The 23,272-nt window shown below is 48.5% G+C and overlaps 1 protein-coding gene across 2 annotated transcripts in view; it reads left to right on the forward strand.

The window, feature by feature from the left end:
- WDR17 (WD repeat domain 17) overlaps nt 1–23,272 on the forward strand; it is an 811,699-nt gene that overhangs the window by 182,074 nt on the left and 606,353 nt on the right. For both annotated transcript variants that reach the window (XM_069244628.1, XM_069244620.1), the window contains exon 9: nt 13,127–13,218. In XM_069244628.1, coding sequence (XP_069100729.1) covers nt 13,127–13,218 — 92 coding nt within the window. The remainder of the gene's footprint in view (nt 1–13,126; nt 13,219–23,272) is intronic.

The raw sequence follows: 23,272 nt of genomic DNA on the forward strand, positions 1-23,272 counted from the left end.
CATTTTCCATATATATAAATATATATATAAATCCACTAAGTTAGGTGACTATAACAGTGATAACATTATCATTTTGAACTAAAGAAAACACAGAAATCTACCAGTTATTGTTAGCAGAGGCAACTAAAACTTACGCCCCGCCATGCACTGTTATGACCTCACATATTACATCACTCATGACATGTTTTCTGACATCATTTATGACATCATTGATCACATTGTTGATGATATCATCCAATGTGTGTGTTTCTTTTATAGTTTACATAGTAGTGGGTAAGTACCATATTACTTTTCTATCTAATTTTGTACAGCCTTTGTCCAGCTAATTGGTATGCGTTTAGAAAACCCATGTGCTCCTAATGTGCCATCAGTGTGTATGGGTATTGAAGACGTTATAAATCTTTATATTTGAGAGTAACTATGTGTAGGTGACAGTTGATGGCTCATCTTGTTCCACAAAAGGTTTTTGGTACTGCAGAAAAGGCAGGGCAAAGATTCTACATATTAAGTAGTACTAAGTAAAGACAAGCAGCCTTGAGTTATTAGACATAATTGTCTCAGCATGACAATGTCTACTTAACATAGAAGACTGTGTGCACCAGGTATTAACCTATATACATGTGCTTGTTTTACTTCAGAAGATGAGATATCTGTAAAGCTTTCCCCACAGTTTGAAGGCTGCAGGTAGTAACATACTTAACACCGTCAGACCTTGGTTATTCTAATTGACTAGTCACTGTTTGAACAAGATTTGCATAGAGTGTACATTGTTCTTAGTAGATACTTTTTAATACTCTGTGGTGTATTTCTCATGAGAGTTTCACTGTTTGCAAACAGTGTGGTACAGAGTAAACTCTCTCTATGGAGTAAACAGTGTTAACAATACCCCCTTTTCTACTTACATCCACTTCTTTTGTCCGTGTGGGCTCAGTGACTAGCAGGGGTTTTATTCAGGTAAAGACCGTCTGAAGTAGGGCAGCAGTTATGTAACATGGCTTCAGTATCTTGAGGGACTTGGTTTTCCCTGAACAGTTGTATACAAATTGAACACTATGGCCCTCATTACAACCCTGGCGGTCGGTGTTAAAGCGGCAGTAATACCACCAACAGGAAGTCGAAAAAATAAAATGGGATTACGACCACGCCGAAAACTGCCAACATAGACAGCCACTTTAACACTCCGACCGCCACGGCAGTACAAACAAACAGCGCAGCGGTAACCGCCAACAGACAGGCAGAAGACAATGTACCGTCCACCCTATCACAAGATGCCAATCCGCCACCTTTTCCGGGGCGGAACCAACGCGATAAAAAACACGGCGGAAACAGTACACAGAAGGGGAAATCACTCACCTATCCACACCCCACGAGGAACCAGGACGCCATGGAGCCAGAACTTCACATCCTGCCGGCGATCGTCTTCCTGCTCCTCTATCAGGAGCTCCAGAGATGGCGGCGACGACCACGGTGAGTACTGCACCTACAACACAGGGGAGGGGGAGAGGGAAAAGAGAGTGACACACACACACGCAACACCCCCACCCTCACCCACAACACCATACACACAACTACATGCTGCAACATTAGATATACACCCCCTCCACCCCCCCTCGCAATAACGCAAGGACAAAAGGAATTGATTTGAACGAATGTAATCAATAAAAATCCAGAACTCAAAACTCTAAATACAGTATATACAATTATGTACACCAACTACACAAGTCTGGATAGTGCACCAATCATTGCCCGTGGACCGCTGGGCCAAAAATGCATGGGCGAGGCCCACACTCGATACCTGACTCCAAACGGAGAGAACACTGGAGGGGCATCAGATGGAAAATAAACAGGCACCTCAGGGTGAGAAAGAGGGGGGGCACCTCATCATTATGAACGCACAACGCCACTGCTCCACGAGGGGGCTTCATGCCCACTGCTTTATCCTGGGGAGTGCAAAGCCACAGTCTCTCAAGTCTTTCCAGTGGGTGGGTTGCCCACTGCTTTATCCTGGGGAGTGCAAAGCCACAGTCTCACAAGTCTTTCCAGTGGGTGGATTGCCCACTGCTTTATCCTGGGGAGTGCAAAGCCACAGTCTCTCAAGTCTTTCCAGTGGGTGGTTTGCCCACTGCTGTATCCTGGGGAGTGCAAAGCCACAGTCTCTCAAATCTTTCCAGTGGGTGGTTTGCCCACTGCTTTATCCTGGGGAGTGCAAAGCCACAGTCTCTCAAGTCTTTCCAGTGGGTGGTTTGCCCACTGCTGTATCCTGGGGAGTGCAAAGCCACAGTCTCTCAAGTCTTTCCAGTGGGTGGGTTGCCCACTGCTTTATCCTGAAGAGTGCAAAGCCACAGTCTCTCAATTCTTTCCATTGGGTAGGTTGCCCACTGCTTTATCCTGGGGAGTGCAAAGCCACAGTCTCTCAAGTCCTTCCAGTGGGTGGTTTGCCCACTGCTCTATCCTGGGGAGTGCAAAGCCACAGTCTCTCAAGTAGATGTGAATCTCCACTGGTTCTGGAGGGGGCTTTGTGCCCAGAGTGCTTCATCCTGCCAAGGACAGAGGTAGTGGATGTCTTTCTCCACTGGTTCTGGAGGGGGCTTTGTGCCCAGAGTGCTTCATCCTGCGAAGGACAGAGGTAGTGGATGTATCTCTCCACTGAAAGTGATGCATCTTTGAAGCTGTCCACGCTCCTGGAACTCACCACCAGCCTTGGACGACTGACCACTGGTGATGGCAGCCATGTCTGCGGTGGTGCCACTGGCTCAGGATGTTGCGTGGCCGCTGGCGGTGCTTGCGGCGGTGTCAGTCGCGGCGGTGCTTGCGGCGGGCTCTGTGGGAGCGGTGCTGGCGGTGGGCTCTTTGGCAGCGGTACTTGCGGCGGGCTCTGTGGGAGCGGTGCTTGCGGCGGGCTCTGTGGGAGCGGTGCTGGCGGCGGGCTCTGTTGCAGCGGTGCTGGCGGCGGGCTCTGTGGTGGCGGTGCTGGCAGCGGGCTCAGTGACTGCGGTGCTGGTGGTGGGCTCAGTGACTGCGGTGCTGGTGGTGGGCTCAGTGACTGCAGTGCTGGTGGCGGGCTCAATGACAGCAGTGCTGGTGGCAGGCTCTGTGGTGGTGCTGATGGCGGTGCAGGTGGCGGTCTTCTCTGCCATACAGGTTGGCGTCGACGTGGACAGAAGGTGTGACACTGGTCCCTCAGTCGGTGCCACCATGCCCTCTCCTGACCTGCCCTTCAGTTTCTGGCCCTTCCCAACCTTGGATGGTGGCGCTGCTGTCTTGCCACTATCCCCTTTCGGTTTCCCTGAGCCCGTGTGGCAGGTGTTTTCTGCTTCTCCCTCCGGGATGTGGGCAACTTTTTAAGTTTTGCAGGTGGCGGAATGTCCTTGCCCTCGCTCCGAGGCACACTGGCAGCCCTGATGGTTGGCGCACTCCAATAGCCCGCAGTTGCTGGCACCACTGTGCCTGGTGATGTGGTGGCTGAGGTGCTGGGTTGGGACCTGGAAAGCCTGGCCCTAGGGGACGGGCGGGGGAGGAGGTGTAGAGAAGAGGTCAATATTAGCCAGGAAAAGTTTTTTAGACACACTGGGACGGGTAGATGGAGGGGGTTTGGGAGTGGAGGAAGATGTAGTGGTTGTAGGAGGTGTACGTCTGCTGAATTTTGGGAGAAGGTGCATGGGCTTGAGGCTGTTGTGAGGTGGATGGCTGTTGGGTGGGTGTGTTCCTGCGTTTGTGTACTTTGGGAGGAGGGCTCACAGACACACTGGTAGAGGACACTGGGGATGTGTGAATGGTAGTGGGGGGGTGGTGAGTGCACGTGAGCGGTGTGTGGTGATGGGCGTGCTGGTGATGGAGGTAGTGGCTGAAGATGTAGTGCATGCAGGTGTGAGTGGAGACGAGACTGGGAGGGAGGAGTGAGACAGGGAGGAGGGGCACACAGTGGAGGCAGTGGATGTTGGTATGTCTGCATGGGTATGATGCTAGTGTGAGTGCCTGTGGGATGAGTGGTGCTTATGTTTGCCTGAGCCACTTTTGTGTGTTGAGGTGTGTGCATGCTGGTCTGATAGTGTGCTTGGGATAGGCTGAGGTACAAGGGGTTGGGTCTGGGTGGAGGAAGTTGGAGGGGGGAGGCTGGACACAGGGACAATGGCTGCCATCAGTGCTGAGGCCAGAGCCTGAAATGCTCTCTGTTGGGCTGCCTGGCCAGAATGAATGCCCTCCAGGTATGCATTTGTTTGTTGCAAATGCCTCTCAACACCCTGGATGGCATTCACAATGGTAGACTGCCCAACAGTGAGGGATCTCAGGAGGTCAATAGCCTCCTCACTGAGGGCAGCAGGGCTGACTGGGGCAGGGCCTGAGGTGCCTGGGGCGAAGGAGATGCCCACCCTCCTGGTTGAGCGGGCACGGGACACAAGCTGAGGGGCTGCTGGGAGGGCGGTGCTGGTAGAGGGGGTGGCAGCTGTACCTGTGGATACGGGGGCACAGAGGGGCCCGCCACTGCAAGGGAGCTCCCATCAGAGGAGGAGTCGCTCTCGCTGCTGTCACCTCCTGTCCCTGCAGTGGAGCTCCCCTTGCCCTCCGTCCCACTGGTGGCTTCAGACTCTGTTGTTTCGCCCTCCAAGGCCAAGTGGGATGCAGCTCCCTCCTGCTCCGGTGCCACTGCTCCTCCGCCAGATGATGCTATTGCACACAAGAGCTGGGAGACCACAAAAAGGGTGGGGAAGACAGAAGAAAGACATGTTCAGTGCATGCAGGACCACTACCGTTGGCGGACACTACAGACACAGCAGACCTCAGCACTACGCCATGCACTAACAGTTCCTAGATTATTCACAAGGCCATGGGGTACAAGGCCTATGCCCGATTGCTGCACACATGGAAGTCACAGGAGCCTGACTAGGTGTAGTTGGCTCTTACCACAGGTGGGATTGGGGTGCCACATAGCCTGCCTCACAAGGGACCTTGCCTACAAACTTCGCCCTGGCCTAGGGGAACCCACTGCCAACCTCCCCCACTCAGACACCTCGTAATGCGCGCATAGTCAGATGAATGTGTCTGTACTCACCCCCTTGTGGCTGCTGTGATGCCCTCAAGCGCCAGGATTTGGAACATCAGGGGGGTCATGGTGCGACGGGCACCCCTCCCACGTTGGGAGGCCGTCCCCAGCTGGGCCTCCGCCGTCTTCTTGCTCCAGCGGCGAATGTCCTCCCATCTTTTCCGGCAGTGGTGCTCTGTCTGTGGTGGACCCCCAGGGTCCGGACTTCATTGGCGATGGCACACCAAATATCCTTCTTCTGGTGGGCGCTGACCTGGAGGAATAGTACAGGGGAAAAGGTAAATCTTTAACCGTCCAGACCGTCATAGTCATAGGCCCACGTTCCCACCCTTGCCCTGACGCACAGACACTCACCGTCTGCTCATGCAGGGTGCAGTCCCCCCCATGTATCTTCCATCCACACCACTCCAATCAGCCATTGCCCATGCAGCATGCTCACAGTGTACTCACCTGTTTGTCTGGACGACCGTAGAGTAGCGTGTACTGGGGGAGGACCCCATTTACTAACTTCTCCAAGTCCTCCGAAGTGTAGGCAGGGGCCCTTTCCCCAGACACATGAGCCATCGTCGCTTCCAGACTGAGGTCACAGCAGCACTTGTAGTGTAGGTCCTCTCCTGTTGAAGGTCAGGTATCAAGTGAGTGAACAGAGAGAAAATGGTCACGTCCGCGGTGGTGCGTACCATCACCGCCGGCGTACATCGTCATTGGCTCTTCGGACCCATAGGGTCCAATGTTAACCAATGCAGGATTGTGCCGCAGTCTTCGACCGCCTACAGCGATGGTGTAGAACGCCAGCGCAGTTACCTCATATCCTCTTGTCCCACCTTACAGGTCAGGCAGCCGCCATTTCAGGGGGCCACATGGCAATAATAATAACTGCATCACACCGATGTAGGCCTTGCATACACACAGTAACAGGCACATTGTGGATTAATAAATGTGTGCTAATGACAATTTGTGTTACCTAAGTGTTGGCTGACTCTCTGCTCGCTGTTCTCGTCCATAGGGCACGTCCACTGGGGCAGGTGATGAGATGGCGGCGTCCTCCGGTGTACAGACCTCTGGGGGACCTGTCGACAATGGAAGAGAGACACGTAATAGTCACCTACAGACTTGATCGTGCAACAATCCATGAACTGTGTGCCCAGTTGGAGCTAGACCTGATGTCAGCTATCTGCCATCCCACAGGGATCCCCCCTCTAGTGCAGGTCCTGTCAGTACTCTGTTTCCTGGCAAGTGGGTCTTTTCAAACAACAGTGGCCATTGCATCAGGGATGTCCCAGCCAATGTTCTCTAACGTGTTGTCCAGAGTGTTGTGTGCCCTGCTGAAACACATGCGCAGCTAAATCGTTTTCCTTCAGGTGGAGGATTTGCCTACAGTGAAAGGTGAACATATCCCAAACATCATAGGTGCCATTGATTGGACACATGTGTCCTTGGTACCCCCCGCAGGAGTGAACAGGTGCACAGAAACAGGAAGAGCTACCATTCAATGAATGTGCAGATGGTGTGTTTGGCTGACCAGTACATCTCCCATGTGAATGCCAAGTTTCCTGGCTCAGTGCATGACTCTTACATTCTGAGGAATAGCAGCATCCCTTATGTGATGGGGCAACTCCAGAGGCACCGTGTGTGGCTAATAGGCAAGGACAAGGACCCTATACCATGTGCATAGTTGTCTGGGTCTGGGGTTGTCCCTACGGGTAAGTTTGAATCTAACAGTTGTCCCTCGACATTTTCAGGTGACTCTGGGTACCCCAACATGTCATGGCTACTGACCCCAGTGAGAAATCCCAGGAAAAGGGGAGAGGAACGCTACAATGAGGCACATAGGCGAACTAGGAGGATTATAGAAAGAACCTTCGGCCTCCTGAAGGCCAGGTTCCGGTGCCTCCATATGACAGGTGGTTCTCTCTACTACTCACCAAAGAAGGTGTGCCAGATCATCGTGGCCTGCTGTATGCTGCACAACCTGGCTTTGCGACAACAGGTGCCTTTTCTGCAGGAGGATGGTCCAGCTGGAGGTCTTGTGGCAGCTGTGGAGCCTGTGGACAGTGAAGAAGAGGAGGCAGAAGAAGAGGATATCGACAACAGAAACAACGTTATCCAGCAATACTTCCAGTGAGACACAGGTAAGAAGATATCACTGCCTCACACATCTCATACTATTGTTTGAACTATCATAAGTCTGTCACTTTCACCCAGTGTATGGACCCTGACTTGTCACTTTGCCTTTCCATTTCACAGATGTGGGTCCCACTGTGTGACCTCTGCTATATTTCCTCATGGACTAGAGCTGTGTTACATCGGTATGTTGACAATAAAATTGACATTGCTATATTCCATAGTTATTGTAAATACACATTTGTGAAAGTACAGACTGACTCCAGATTGTTTTGTGATTGATTTGTGTTGATTTTTGTGCAAATAAGTGGAGGGGGTTGTAAAACGGTCAGGGGTGATGGTGGAGGAATGTCCATGGCAGAGTCCAGTCTATTTGTTTCACAGGTGCATTGTCCAAAGGGGCATAGGAAGTGGAGCTAGGGCAGTTTAAGGATGGACAGGGTGACAAAGTGGGACAGAAGGATGACATTCAGGGGGGTCTAATTTCCTGGCAGGGGTCTTTGCAATGTTCTTTTTCTTGTTCCTGGATCTCAGGGACCGTTTGCAGGATGGCTCTCCATCTGCAGGGGTTGGGGTGCTGGTGTCGTGGTCCTGTGGCGGTGCCTCCTGTCCACTAGTGCCGGCGGAGGTGATGGGCTGTTCATCATCCAGGCTAGTGTCAGGGGCCCCTTGTTGTGCCACAGTGTCCCTCCTGGTGTTGACAAGGTCCTGCAGCACCCCTACAATGGTGACCAGGGTGGTGTTGATGGACTTGAGTTCCTCCCTGATCCCCAGATAGTGTTCCTCCTGTAACCGCTGGGTCTCCTAAAAGTTGGCCAGTACCGTTGCCATCGTCTCCTGGGAATGATGGTACGCTCCCATGATGTTGGAGAGGGCCTCGTGGAGAGTGGGTTCCCTGGGCCTGTCCTCCCCCTGTCGCACAGCAGTCCTCCCAGTTCCCCTGTTTTCCTGTGCCTCTGTCCCCTGAACCGTGTGCCCACTGCCACTGCCCCCAGGTCCCTGATTTTCTTGGGGTGGAGGGTTTGCCTGGGTTCCCTGTAGTGGTGGTCACACTGCTGCTTGACGTGTCCTGGGGACAGAGGGATGGGCCCACTGGGTGGATGCTGTGCTGGTGTTTCCTGAAGGGGGAGGCTCTGTGGTGGCTTGTGCCAGTGTCAGGGGAACAGACTGTCCTGAGGTCCCAGATGGGCCGGGCTGGTCATCTTGATCCAGTTGTACAGAGCTGCTGTCATCACTGTGGGCCTCTTCTGTGGGGGGAGTGGACATGTCTGGAACCTCCTGTCCGGTGACGTTGGACAGGGGTCCTGCAGGGGTGTAAAGGCCAGATTATTGCATCTGTGTGTGCCATCGTGTGCAATGGGTGAGTGACCCTGTACTCCAGTGCTTGCATTCATGTCTAGGTCCTTGCGTGATATTTAGTTTCGGGTCTGTGTGGGTATCTGTAGTGGACATGCTTTGGTGATGGGTGTCCATGCTTTGGTGTTGCATGCAGCGCTTGGTGTTGGGATAGGTGGGTTGTGATAGTGGGACATATGTGAGGTGTTGGAGTGATGGGGGTGAGGGTGGGGGTATGTGATGGCATGCAGGTAGGGTGGAGGATATAATAGTTAAGAGTTGACTTACCAGAGTCCATTCCTCCTGCTACTCCTGCGAGGCCCTCAGGATGCAGTATTGCCAAGACTTGCTCCTCCCATGTTGTTAGTTGTGAGGGAGGAGGTGGGGGTCCACCGCCAGTCCTCTGTACTGCAATCTGGTGTCTTGAGACCACGGAACGCACCTTCCCCCGTAGGTCGTTCCACCTCTTCCTGATGTCATCCCGTGTTCTTGGATGCTGTCCCACTGCGTTGACCCTGTCGACGATTCTGCACCATAGCTCCATCTTCCCAGCAATGGAGGTGTGCTGCACCTGTGATCCGAATAGCTGTGGCTCTACCCGGACGATTTCCTCCACCGGGACCCTGAGCTCCTCCTCAGAGAACCTGGGGTGTCGTTGTGGTGCCATGATGTGGTGTGGGTGATGTGTGGGGTGGTGTGTGTTGTGATGTGTGAGGGGATGTGTTTGTGTGTGTTGTCTGAGGTACATGGATGTTGTGTGAGTGATGATGTTGTGTGTCTGTGGATGCTAGTGTTGTTTCTGGTGGTGTCTCTCTCTGGCCTTCTTTCGCAATTTTGGTAGTAAGGGTTTGTGGGTGATGTGGGTGTGTGTTTTATATTGGAGAGGGTGTGTGGGAGTGGTGTGTGTACGTGTATCAGGTGTGTGTATTTCGAATCGTCCAATGTGTTTGTGTTTTGTAAATGTGTGTGTATTTTGAGCGCAGCGGTGTGTACCGCTAATGGAATACCATGGATTCGTGGGTCGTGATAGTGTGGGCGTATTTCTGTTGGCGTGACGGTGGAGGTTTTGTTATCGCAAGTTTATCACTGACCTTTGGTGTGGCGTACTTGTGTGGGTGTCTGGATTTTGGCGGATTCCGAGCTGTGGGTCGTAATAGCTGTAGCGGAATACCGCCGCCACATTGGTGTGTTGGCGGTCTTCTGCACGGCGGTAAGCGGGATTTACCGCCAATGTTGTAATGAGGGCCTATGTGCAGGATAGTTTACCCTTTTATCTGTGGTTCATAGTCAACATGAACTCGGCCACCCATGAAAAGTATGCTATAGGGTCAATGTTGCACATAACAGAAGCTTGCTTTACCTATGGGATGTGGTTTTATGTATGATAGCAGTAATGATGCTTCACATTATTGTAAGCTATTTTGCACTTACTTTCATTGTTCGAATGGTATGTAGAGCAATGTATACAAAAAAAGCTTGGATGATGTCATCAGTTATATCATTTGAGATGTCATCAATGATGTCATAAATGATGTCATAGAACATATTATGAGTGATGTAATATTTGAGGTCCTAAGCAATGCATGGCGGGGTGCAAGTTATAGTTAGCTTTGCTAATTATGACTGGTGAATGAAATGTTAATGTTGTCACTGACATATTCACCTAACTATAACTTTAATTTAATCTTTGGTTTGATTGAGTGTATTTCAAGCTTTTAAAAAAAATAAACAGATCTTTTTATCACATGTAACTATAAAATTACTTTAACCATTAGGTTATTCAGTGAATTTCTAGGGTTTTTATTAACATATAGTAATATTTTATTACCATATGTAAAGAAACCCCCCTGCAGTGCACACCCACAGGACCTTATGTTTTCTAAACGGGAGGGGTCCACGGCCCCTAAGCCTTATTAGCCCCTGGGGGTCCCATCCCCCAGGTCTTTTTCTTTTTTTTTAAAGGGAATGGAAGCGAATGGGGGCCAAGTGGCCAACCTCACCAAGCCTTATTAGGCCCTGGGGATCCCATACCTCAGGGTTTTTTTTTATGATAGTGGAGGGGGGCCACATGACTCCCCATCCTGAGCCTTCTTAGGCATTAGGGACCCCATACCCCAGGGCCACTACTACAGTTAAAGGTGAGGGGGTTGCATGCCCTCCCTCTGCGAGCATTATTAGGCCCTGGAGGATGGGCCTTTTTTTTTAATTAAAGGGAAGGGTGCCATACGGGCTGTCTCCCCTAGCCTTTAAAGGTGGGTGCTCTGATGCACACCCAGGACACCCATCGTGTTCTTGTTGGGGCCATGGGGTGAGCCCCAAGGCCCCTGCGGCCCCTGTTGGCTCTCCGCATTCAGTGGGAGCCGGCATCGCTCCTGCCCGGAGGGGGCAGCTACTAATGCTGCTCCCTCCAGATGGGAGCAATATTTTGACCTGTTTACCTGCCCGCATTAATACGGGTAGGGAACCAGATCAAAAGTCTGCTTCCAGCTGGTGGGAGAATTTTTAAAGCTCCCGTCTGCTAGGAGTAGACTTTGTGATTGCTCACGCTTGGTGGGACATTAAAAAATGGTCTCATCAAGCAGGACAACACAGATTTACCTGCCTGCTCCCCAGGACATAGCATTTGAAGTGGTCCGGGGAGATGGGGTCCCCAGGGCCATTAATGGCTCAGGCAGGGGGCCGTGCAGCCCCGTCCCGTTCAAAGTGTTTTGTGACTTTTGGGGATGGGGTGCCCTATGCTCCTAAGGGCTCGGGAAGGAAGGCCATGCACCCTACCTCTCGTTTTGAAACATTTCGCCCTCTGGGGTGGGCTCCCTGGGGCCTTTAATGGCTCTCGGGGGCCTGTGGCCCCCCTCAACTTATTTCATGATTTTGGTCCCAAGGATGAGCTCTCCAGGCCTTTCATTATTGAATGTGTTGTTGTTGTTTTGCCGGCGAAATATACAATAAATATTGTTTTTTGTTTTTTTTCAATCCTGCAGGAGTCCCATAGGATCATGGCAATTTTTGAATTATTTTGTTTTTGGCCTTTGGGGGTCCCTCTGGGTTTTCCCTATGGGGCCTAGGGAGTCGAGGGTATCCCTACCTTGTCCCCTTATATTACTTTTTTAGTTTTTACTTCAGTACAGGGGACTAAGGCCCTCATTATGACCCTGGCGGTCGGCGGAAATATGGTGGAAAGTACTGCTAACAGGCTGGCGGTACGTTCCTCCATTTTATGTTTGGCTTCCGCCAAACCGCCAATGTACCACACCGACCGCCACAGCAGTAACAACCGCCGGGCTGGAGATATCAATCTCCAGCCCGGCGACAGTCACTGTACCGCCTGCGGGAAAATGACCCCGCCTAATGCCATAGTTTCCGTGGCTCTCTTATTGCCACAAAAACCATGGCGGTAGGCACTATCAGTGACAGGGAATCCCAGCAGTGCCACCTTACCCCCATCCGCCGGCATGGCCACAGACTGATTTCCGCCATCCTCATGGCGGAAATCCGGCTCTGGTTATAATACGGCAGATGGCAACGCGACACCGTGGCGGTAGGCGGTTTCTACCGCCAATATAGTAATGAGGGCCTAACTCCCTGAGTCCTGTTATGGTTGCCATCAATATTTTTTTTATGTTGTTGACAGCTAGTCAGCTTATAATGTCTTTAAAAGCCACCATAGCTGCAGATGTAATACAAATCGAGTATGAAATATAATTATTGTTGTGCTGCTAGAATTTCTTCTTATTTCCTAACTGATGTTACCAAGAAATAGGTTTTAGCAAACTTCACATTGTTAAGAGCTGACAGCAGGCTGCAACCAGTTGACTTAAAATAAAGTCAAATATGGCAATTTGATAGTTTCATTGTCTAGACTGTTGGGATATATTATGCAGGCCTCGAGATCATTATGCCATCTATGCAGCCCTACAAGATGGGAAGAAACACTTACAATTGATACATTTACTTTGTTTATCTAAGTAGATCCCCAGCTTATTTCAGCAGGACTGAGAGGGTGAATCCTATTTTGTGGACTTTACAAGAATGGAAAGCTTGTACTGCTTATGTTTGAGGGCATATAGATTTTTGATGCTTGTGTACCCTGATGACTTTTTTAGAGTCAACATCCTCACTTGTGGGACCTTTAGCATTGGAGTATTTTAAAAACAATTTTGTCAGGATTGTCATCATTTGTTTAATTATCAAGGTTTATACGCTGTATATTTTATCTTGCCATTTGTCTAGAAAAGATGAGCAACGTTTCATTGTCTAATAGTTTTTTGTGGTCTATTGATGATGAGTTATATCATTCTTGTTGCAATATTAATTTTGCTACAGCATTAAGAGTAAAAATAGCCTTAGCACTACTCTCCCCTGAAACCACCAGTATTAATTCACTTGACTGTTTGATATTCCATATGTAGCTGAATCACTGGAAAATGTTGGTCCTTTACAATTTACATTGAACATTTGCGTACTAACAATAGTTGTCTTCTTTTTTAGGCTAATCTTACTAACCTTCTGAATGAAGAGTATTGCACATTATAAATATATTTTTGGTATTAAGTATGTTCATCCAACTGTTGTGAAATGTCCTTCTATTAAATTTACACTTACAACTCTTATATATTTATTTTGAAGGAGACCTCAACTGCATAGCAGGTGCAACTTCAAGAAATGGTGGTTTTATCTGGGATGTAAAAAAAGGCAAAATGATAACTCGATTTAATGAGGTAAGGAATATGCATTAAAATGGTTTTCCATCATTTATTACAGTGGCATTTTTTGTTAATGAGCTGTGCCCAGTAATAAGGGCCAGAAAGCTTATCACTTCGCTACTGGACATTGTGTGTCATAGTAAAGGACAATGAACTTGGATAACAAATAATGAAGAGTGCACTTTCAACTGTAGATGGTTGGTTTCCTTGGTAAATAGGTGGCCATGTGCACATTTTGATACATTGCATCTCTTTTACATCTTCCTTCAAACAAATGTATCCTTTCTTGCAGATATCTGAAATACGTTCAGCAGGGATGCTCTTCACTGCTTCCAAGTTTAAGAGCAATATCATATCCACTTATCCGAGCTAGTGACACTGTAGTAGTACCTCTTACTTTATTCAAGTGTAAAAAAACACAACTGTCTTTGTTTCAAACCTATGATAAAGCCCTCCAAAGGCACAGCTTGTGCTGTTGAAATTTAAATGCAGAAAAGCCTATATGCTTTGACAAGTTAACCTCATTTATACCAATTCCACCTGCACAAGATTTATTTTTTCTCGTAAAATATTTGAAAGGAAAAATTTAAATAGCTGAAATACTATTGGGAATAAAGTTCCACGTAAGAGAATATATTTACTCACTGAATTGGAGGTATACCTGCTTCCACTAAGGCTTTCAATAAGTCCCCTACCCTTCTTCTTCCCCTACACCAATAAGAGTAAATCTCTGCAAAAAAGTAGGGTAATACAAGAGACTGAACTGCCTACAATGTGTGAGTTTTCTATTAATATGTCTGTCAAGATGATGAGCCTGCCAGTTGTGTATGTTGTTGGAGGCCTGCTGATGAGGGTGAGACATTGAGTTTTTGCTTGGGAAATAAAGCAATGCTGCAGGTAACTATTGCCATAGTCACAACAACCGCATTGTGTTAGGAGATTGCTGTGACCCAGCTTTCTTAACTCACCATCACACCTTGTTGTATGATTCCATGCCGAGCCCCAAATAAATGTTTTACTGTGTACACAGTTATTAAACATATGGTTTCCACTCTCTGAAGTGCATCTTCCCTGATTATCAGTAACAATGCCTAGTTCATGAATAGGTGTGATCTTCCCCTAAACTTTTTGTCTTCACCCCTCCTGTTTTCTAAATTTGGGGCACATTTATAAAAAGTGGTGCATCATGTCATGATGCGCCTCTTTTCTTGCACCCCATTGCGCCCCCCTAAAGCCACCATATGTGCGCCGTATTTATGATATGGTGCACCATGGCACACACTAGAGAACTAGCATCAAAAATGTTGGTGCTAAATTGGCACTTTGCAGGATTAGCGCCAAAAATATTGACGCTAATCCTGCAAAGTGAAAGGAGGCCCATTGAAAACAATTGGGAGCCTTATTTTAACACCTGCCTTAGACAGGCTTTACAAATGATGCTAGAAATGACGCAGTGGAATCTCATAAATTCCACTGTGCCATTTCTCTGTGCCTCCTAATGCCGGAATGCCCACCTTGCATACATTATTTTAGGCGCAGGCATAATGTGGCGCAAGGGTTTATAAAGTAGTGTAATGCATGCATTGTGCCACTTTGTAAATATGGAGTGGTGTTTTTGCCAACCTAATGCTACATTACCGTAGTTAGAAATGGGGTATTTGGTTGGCAGTCAGGTTGCCCCCTGTCCAAGCAAAGACCCTCACTCTAGTCAGAGTAAAGGAGAATCACCCTCAGCTAAGCCCCGCTCACCCGCTTGGTAGCTTGGCATGAGCTGGCAGGCTTAACTTCAGAGTGCTAGGTTTAAAGTATTTGTACCAACACACACAGTAACTTAATAAAAACACTACAAAATGACACAACACAGGTTTAGAAAAATAGAACATATTTATCTAAACAAAACAAGACCAAAACGACAAAAATCCAACATACACAAGTCAAGTTATTAATTAAAAAGCAAAAAGAGTCTCAAATCCTTTTGTAAACAGGTAAAACACTGTTAGCGTTGAAAAGTACCTGGGTAGCGTCAAAATAACATGCACGGGCAAGTGTGCATCGAAAAAGGTAAGCGGTGCATCGATTTCTCACCCGCAAGAGAGCTCGTGCGTTGTTTCTCCTGTTGGGTCGGCGTACGTTGTTTTTCCTCCCTGCAGGGGAGCAATGCATCGATCCAGGCTTCACTCGGGTCCAGGCAGGCGTTGTGTCATTTTTTTGTGCCCAGCAAGGTTTGCGTTGAAAATCCTTCTGCGCGGTCTCAGCAGAACCGCGCAATGTGGGTTGCGACGTTTACAGCCTCCGTCAGCAGGTGTGAGCGTTGTTCTTCCAGCTCATGCGTCAAATTTCCAGCCGCGATGCAGATGGAGCGTTGATTTCTGCCGCGAAGCTGGCGGCGCATTCTTTTTCAGCCGAATCTTGGAAGGTGCATCTAATTTTTCCCTGCACGGCGGTTTGTGTGTGGATTTTCAGTCTTGGTCTGCCAGCTTCACCTTCCAAGGCTCTAGGAACTGGATAGGGCACCACTCGGCAGGGCAGGAGTCTCAGCAGAGAGTCCAGGTGCTGGCAGGAGAAGTCTTTGATGGCCCTGAGACTTCAACAACAGGAGGCAAGCTCAGGACTAGCCCTTGGAGATTTCTTCACAAGCATGAAGGCACACAAAGTCCAGACTTTGTCCTCTTGCACAGGCAAAAGCAGCAACTGCAGGATAGCTCCAAAAAGCACACTCTCAGGCAGGGCAGCACTTCTCTTCAGTTCTTCTCCAGGCAGAGGTTCCTCTTGATGTCCAGAAGTGATCTAAAGTCTGTGGTTTTGGGTGCCCTTCTTATACCCATTTTGGCCTTTGAAGTACGCTTACTTCAAAGGAAAGTCTCTCTTGTTTGTGAAATCCTGCCTTGCCCAGGCCAGGCCCCAGACACACACCAGGGGATTGGAGACTGCATTGTTTGAGGGCAGGCACAGCCCTTTCAGGTGTAAGAGACCACCCCCCCTCACTCTAGCACTGATGGCTCATCAGGATATGCAGGCTAAACCCCACCTCCCTTTGTGTCACTGTCTAGAGACAGGTGCAAACAGGCCAACTGTCAAACTGACCCAGACAGTAATCCACAAACAAGCAGAGTCACAGAATGGTTTAAGCAAGAAAATGCTCACTTTCTAAAAGTGGCATTTTCAAACACACAATCTTAAAACCAACTTTACTAAAAGATGTATTTTTAAATTGTGAGCTCAGAGACATTGCCTATCTGCTCCCAAAGGGAATCTACGCTTTAATCATATTTAAAGGTAGCCCCCACGTTAACCTATGAGAGAGATAGGCCTTGCAACAGTGAAAAACAAATGTGGCAGTATTTCACTGCCAGGACATATAAAACACATTAGTATATGTCCTACCTTAAACATACACTGCACCCTGCCCATGGGGCTACCTAGGGCCTACCTTAGGGGTGTTTTGCATGTAAGAAAAGGGAAGGTTTAGGCTTGGCAAGTGGGTACACTTGCCAAGTCGAATTGGCAGTTAAAACCTGCACACACAGACACTGCAGTGGCAGGTCTGAGCAATGTTTACAGGGCTACTACTGTGGGTGGCACAACCAGTGCTGCAGGCCCACTATTAGCATTTGATTTACAGGCCTTGGGCACCTCTAGTGCAGTGTACTATGGACTTACCAGTAAATCAAAAATGCCAATCATGGAAAGCCAATTACATACACATGGAGAAGGTAAGAAGTTTCCAGAACCAGATGTTGGGGTAGCCTAGAAGATTCCCTAACTTCAAGGATGGCACATGGTATCAATATTATACCTTCTAAACACCTCTTCAGTACAGTCGTGCTGCCACCAAAAGACTGCCATGCTGAATGATGCTTGCCTTCATTTCCAGAGGACTGCCCTGTTGCTAGAGGCCTGTTTGCTTCCTGAACCCAGGACTTCCAGAGTGGCTCTAAGGGCTAGGTGGCTGGTTCCTCTGAGCAACAAGAACTTAACAAGCTCCAGAGACCTTGAATCCTGCATCTGGCCTCTGCTGGAGTGAGTTCTTCCCCCCAAGTGTTGCCCCCTCATCCTGGAACCATGGCAGTGGTGTTAGAGGTGCTGCTCCTGCCTTAACCTGAAAGTTAGGACTTCAAAAATATTTTCACCAAGAAGTGCCAGATGAACCGACGGAAGACCCGGAGCTTTGCTTGTTGGCCTGACTTTGCAATAGCTCTCGCTACATTTGCCATAGCAACACATCCCATTCAGTGGGACCTCCAAGCAACAGTAAATGGCCTTGTGGAGCCCTCTTTGGCTATGGCTTGCAGCTTCATTTGGCTGGGGGATTTTGTGTTCCAAAAAATTGCTTAAGTCTAAAGGTACAAGTTTTCGTCGGGCTTGACGGTGACAGGCTCCCCATCAACACCTTCCTTTGCCTGAAAATCCAGCTTCTTCCGCTCAGAGCTTTTTCCCTCTTTTGTTGATGGCCTCACTGAGACTTCGTCCAGGGCTCCCTGGTGACAACAATGTCTCTTCGAACCCAGCCTGCTGCCATGCCCTACTGAACTCCATCTTCTCCCGGGCTTTTCTTCCAGATTTTTTCTATGGTAAGCCAAGACAGGATCCAACCCACCTCATGTATTGTCATGAGGCCCTCTTTGGCCCACTTTAATTCTCAATCTTAGCTTAGTTTTATATTTTACATTTTACACGTTCTAGGCCGACATTGCTTTTAGCAATGACATTTTACACACTTTTATGCTTGCACAATATTATTGAGAGAATATGCTGTACATGCTGCTTGTTTTTAGCCTTTCTTGCCATGTAATCTGTACACTCTGTTCAAGGCTAGGAACATAGAACAAGATATTCTGATGCTTGTATTGTCCTTTGGAGACAGATGCTGAAACTTAGACATATCATTGCATCAGAGCTGTGCCTCTATAGTTTTGATCACATAAGTGGTGCACTGCCCTGCAGGTGTCAGAGGAGCACTCCAGCTACAATTGTAATGGAACAAATCCTGTGTTCGATATGCACCTCTGCTGACACTGATCTTCCATCTTGCATAGAAGGATTGCCAAATCAACTCTCGACCGGCTCCCTCATTCAGTTCTCAAGCTATCCTCCTAGAACGGGCAGAGGGTACACCAGCTATGCTCTCAAGAGTGTAGGTAGTAATAGGTAAGAAGATATATAAATAAGATTGCCATGTTTGGATTATTCATTTTATTCACCATGTTGGCACCTGTTATAGCTAGAGTTGTTTCAAGTTAACCATAACTCGTGCCCTGCGGTAACTATAACTCGCGCCCCCACCATGCACACTTTTTTGCCCAAAAATGTTACTGCATATATTACATTGATATTATCAATGATGGTATCTAAGATGTCATGAGTCTTGTAGTATGTGAGGTAATAAGCAATGAATAGAGAGGGCACTGGTAATAGTCACCCTAGGGCACGAGTTATAGTTCCTTGAAATAACTATAATGGATGAATTTCTATGGTTTAAAAGGTGAGCCTAACTATAACGTCTCTGTAACCCTTAGCTTTTTAAGTGAACTTCTATGTTTTTTTAAATACTATTTCCTAACTATAACTTCCCTGTAACCTTTGTTTTTTTCAGTGAATTTCTATGTTTTTAAATGTAAAGTAAATTTAATTACTGTACGCTTCCAACCCTGCACCTGTGCACAGTGGAGCTTGGCTGCAGGATGTGGCTGCAGGGCGTGGCCTGTGCCCACGCCCTGCAGCCAACCCCTTACAACCACCCAACCCTGCGTCATGCATGGCCATTGGCCATGAGCAGCGAGGGTTGCCTCAGGCCCTGTGACCAAACCCCTATAACCACCCAACCCTGCACCTCACACAAACTTCAGCCGTGTGCAGCGGGTTAACCACCCAACTTCTCCATCAAGATTTACAAATAACTTTTCAATGTCAAAATGCTGAGAAAAAACACTTGCATTGCCTTCACCATGCGCAAGAAATTTGGATGATTAGTCCTTTACAGAAGTGAAGCTTTAACTTGGGCACCTGCTTTGTTTTTATCTATAAATGCTTCGCATTGAGGTTTAATTTCTGTGAATTGAGCATCATGCCAGAATGAATCCTGCCCTCCGTATTTATCCAAGAGAAAGCCATCATTTTGTGCAGAATGTCTACCTAACTAGAGAACTTTCTACTGGATAATTAGTAAGTGCTACCTCGCTGGGTAAATTTATAGTACATCTCCTACACTACAGTTGCCTAAAGAATGCAGAGGGAATATCTCCATTGACCTTGTGTGTTTGTAACTTTGCCAATGTCACTGATCCTCAAGCGTCTCCATCAGATAACTTTAGAAGGTGCACCTTACAGTTCAAAATGTTTGCATATAGTTTGATCTTATCTCAAAACAACAAATTTCTTGCATACATAAAACCTTGAGACGTATTACTCTGAATTCATGCAGTATTTGCTGCTAGGATTAGATCAGCACTCTCATTATAACATTTTTCCTATTAATCAAATCAAATCAAGGTTTATTAAGCCCAACTACTCACAAGGCGCTAACAGGGTTTGTCCTCTGCATTTTAGTTGAAGAGCCAGGTTTTAAGGTCCTTCCTGAATTGGGGTAGAGATGGTGACTGCCTGAGGTGGAGGGGCAGGGTGCTCTTGCTCTTTGCTGCGAGGTAGGTGAAGGATCTCCCACCAGCCGAAGTCTTCCAGATACGGGGCATGGTGGCTAGTGCTCGTTGAGCGGAGCTAAGAGTCCTGGTGGGGGAGTAGAGTGTGATGGAGTGGTTGAGGTAGGTGGGTCCTAGTTCGTGGAGGGCCTTGTAAGTGTGGACAAGGAGCTTGAAGTTAATTCTCTTCTCTATAGGGAGCCGGTGAATGTCTCTTAGGTGATTGGAGATATGTTTGTGGTGGGGAATGTCCAGGATAAGTCTGGCAGGGGCAATTTGGATGTGCTGTAATTTCTTGAGGTTCTTCTGGGTGGTACCAACGTAGATGGCGTTGCTATAATTGAGCCTGCTGATAACCAGGGCATGGGTTACAGTTTTGCAGCTGTCCTTTGGGATCCATTTGTAGATCTTCCAGAGAAGTCAGAGTGTGTGAAAGCAGGAGGGCTTGACTGAGTTAGCTTGGCGGGTCATGGTGAGTGATGAGTCTAGGATGATGCTGAGGTTGTGTGTGTGGTCTTTTGGGGTGGGGTGGGGTTGCCCAGAGTTGATGGCCACCAGGAGTCATCCCAGGCTGATGTGGATGGTCACTGAATAAGGATCTCATTCTTGTCAGAGTTGAGCTTGAGGCAGCTGTTCTTCATCCAGACTGCGACGGCTTCCATACTGTTGTGGAAATATCTTCTTGGCAGTAGTGGGGTTTTCGGTCGGTGAGATGATTAGCCGGCTATCATCAGCATAGGAGACGATGTTCAGTCTGTGGTCCCTCATGATGGATGTGAGAGGGGCCATGTAGACGTTGAAAAGTGTGGGGCTCAGGGAGGAGCCCTGTGGAACTCTGCAGCTGATCTCCGTAGGTTCTGACAGGTAAGGCGGTAGTCTGACTCTCTGTGTTCGACCAGACAGGAAACAGCGTATCCATTACAGGGCCTTTCCGCAGATGTCAGCCACATGGATCCTGGAGCAGAAGGTGAGGTGTGACCCATGTTGAAGGCAGCCGATAGGTCCATTAGGATGAGGACTGCTATATGGCCACTGTCGAGGAACGAGCAGATGTCATTTGTGGCAGCGAGGACCAGCAGTCTCTGTACTGTGATTGCTCATGAAGCCTGACTGGGAAGTGTCCAGAATGTTGTCCTCCTTGATGTGCTTACAGAGCTAAACGTTGATGGCCTTTTCAATCACCTTGGCTGGGAAAGGCGGTAGAGAGATGGGGCGGTAATTCTTGAGGTCCAGGGGGTTGGCTGTGGGTTTCTTCAAGAGTGGGCGGATCTTGGCATGCTTCCAGTCCTCTGGGAAGGTGGCTGTCTCTATGGAACAGTTGATGATTTGTCGGAGCTCGGGGGCAATGGATGTGTTGGCCTTATTGAAAATGTGGTGAGGACTTGGGTCTGTAGGGGCTCTGGAGTGGATACTGTTCATGATGGTGCGGGTCTTGCCTGTGGTAAGGGTGGTCCAGCGGTGTAGGGTCTGTGTTGGTTCGATGGGACGGATCTGGGGGGTTGTTGAAGGGCTCAGAGGGTCTTGGGAACGAAAACTGTCATATATGTCTTTGATTTTTCGGTGTAAGAAGTTGGATAGCCTATTGCAGAGGTCTTGAGATGGAGGGATGCTTGCTGTTTAGGGGTTGGCAAACTCCTTGACCACAGTGAAAAGCTCTTTGGTGTTGGGAGTGGTGGCACTTATGCGGTCCTGCAAGAGGGCTTTTCTGGTGACTCTAGTAAGGTGGTGGTGGGATTTGGTGGGCGCTTTGAAAGGCTTGAAGTCTTCCGGGGATTGGCTGTTCCTCCATCTTTTCTCTAACCGTCTGCAGGTGCTCCTGGAGCCCCGGAGTGTGGGGGAAAATAAGATGGCCTTCCTGCGTTGGTGTTTGACTGACATCTTACGAAGAGGTGGTGGGGTGTTGGCGCATTCTGAGATCCACTGATGGTAGTTTCTTGCCGAGATGTTAGTGTCTGCAGTGAGCAGGAGACTTGCTGAGGGTGTTGGAGAGCTGTTCCTCAGTGATCCGGTTCCAATTCATGCTTGGGGCTCGGAGTGTGTGGAGGTGGATGGTCTGTGAGGTGATGGTGAAATGGATGCAGTTGTGGTCAGTCCAGTGAAGTGAGGAGGTGTTGTCTATGGAGATGTTGTTGCTGGTGGAAAAAATAAAAAAATGGCATCAAGCATGTGTCCTGCGATGTGTGTTGGCAAGGTGACCAGTTGCTTTAGTCCTATTGTTGCAAGGTTGTTGAGCAGGGAAGCAGTGTTGGTGATGTTGCTGCTGTCAATGTGGTAGTTGAGGTCGCAGAGGAAGAAATAGTTAAGAGGAGGCGAGAGCGTGAGTAGAAATGATGTTGACAATGGAGTCGCTGAAGGCTGGACGGGGGCTGGGTGGCCTATAGATGAGGTTGCCCCAGAAGGTTGACTTGGGTGTGGCGTGTATCTGGAAATGGAGGTGCTCCATGAGGGGGTAGTGTACTTCTGCATTGGTTGTCAAGCAGAGGGAGGATTAGTGTACGATGGCCAGGCCGCTGCTAGGGCGAGAAGGCCGTTCTTTGCGGAGCAGTGTGTAATTGCTGGGGATGGCGATGTCAAATGCAGGTGCTTGGTTTGACCAAGTTTCAGGGAGGAAGGCGAGGTCTGGGCAGGTGGAGTCCAGTAGGTCCCAGGCTTCTATGGCGTAGGAGGAAGCCTGTGGGAGGAGATGGGCCTTGAACTGAGAGTCAGGCAGGCTTTCAGTTTGCTCGCAGCAGAGACAGCAGCAGCAGCAAACAGGTGGAGCTGCACAGAGGAGTGCAAACAGATGCTGACCGCTTTCAGTTTCTACTTTCTGAACCAGAAGTCTACAAAATGGTAGGATATAGACATGGTATTAAGCTGTGAAATCAGGTCAAATGTGACCTTATCAATTAAGCATGTCTTATTGACTAAAAAAAATCATAATCTAATACCTCCTTTGCAATGGTGCTTTAATTTTAAAATTCAGTGGCAATGCTGCACAAAAATAAGCAACAATAACATTTCCTTTTTAATAGCATCTCCCGCAGATAACTTTATAAGGTGGGAGTACAGGGAATAATATGTTTTTTTTAAACGTATTTAAGAAGGGGCTGCGGGGGCACAAGTCCCCCACATTCTCAGGTGGCTCCCAATCTCTTCTGGAAGCTGGCACTGCTCCCGCAACCAGTGAGATGCTGTAAACGCAGCTGCTTGCATGCAGGAGCAATAGTTTCATCTCTTTCCCTGCCTGCAGGACAGGGAAAGAGATTAAATCTCTGCTTTCAGCAAGCGGGACCATGCTGGAAGCAGAATGTTTGCTTTTGATTGGGGGGAGCTGTGACAGCTCCTGCCAATCAAACAGCTACCTCCTGAGGGTGGGCACCTGGGGAGGTACCAGGAGCCGGCCCTCAGGGTGGCGGTCCCCAGGGCCATATATGGCTCCCAGAAGGGGGCCA

Source organism: Pleurodeles waltl, chromosome 1_2 (assembly GCF_031143425.1).
Source record: "Pleurodeles waltl isolate 20211129_DDA chromosome 1_2, aPleWal1.hap1.20221129, whole genome shotgun sequence".
Classification (NCBI taxonomy): Eukaryota; Metazoa; Chordata; class Amphibia; order Caudata; family Salamandridae; genus Pleurodeles; species Pleurodeles waltl.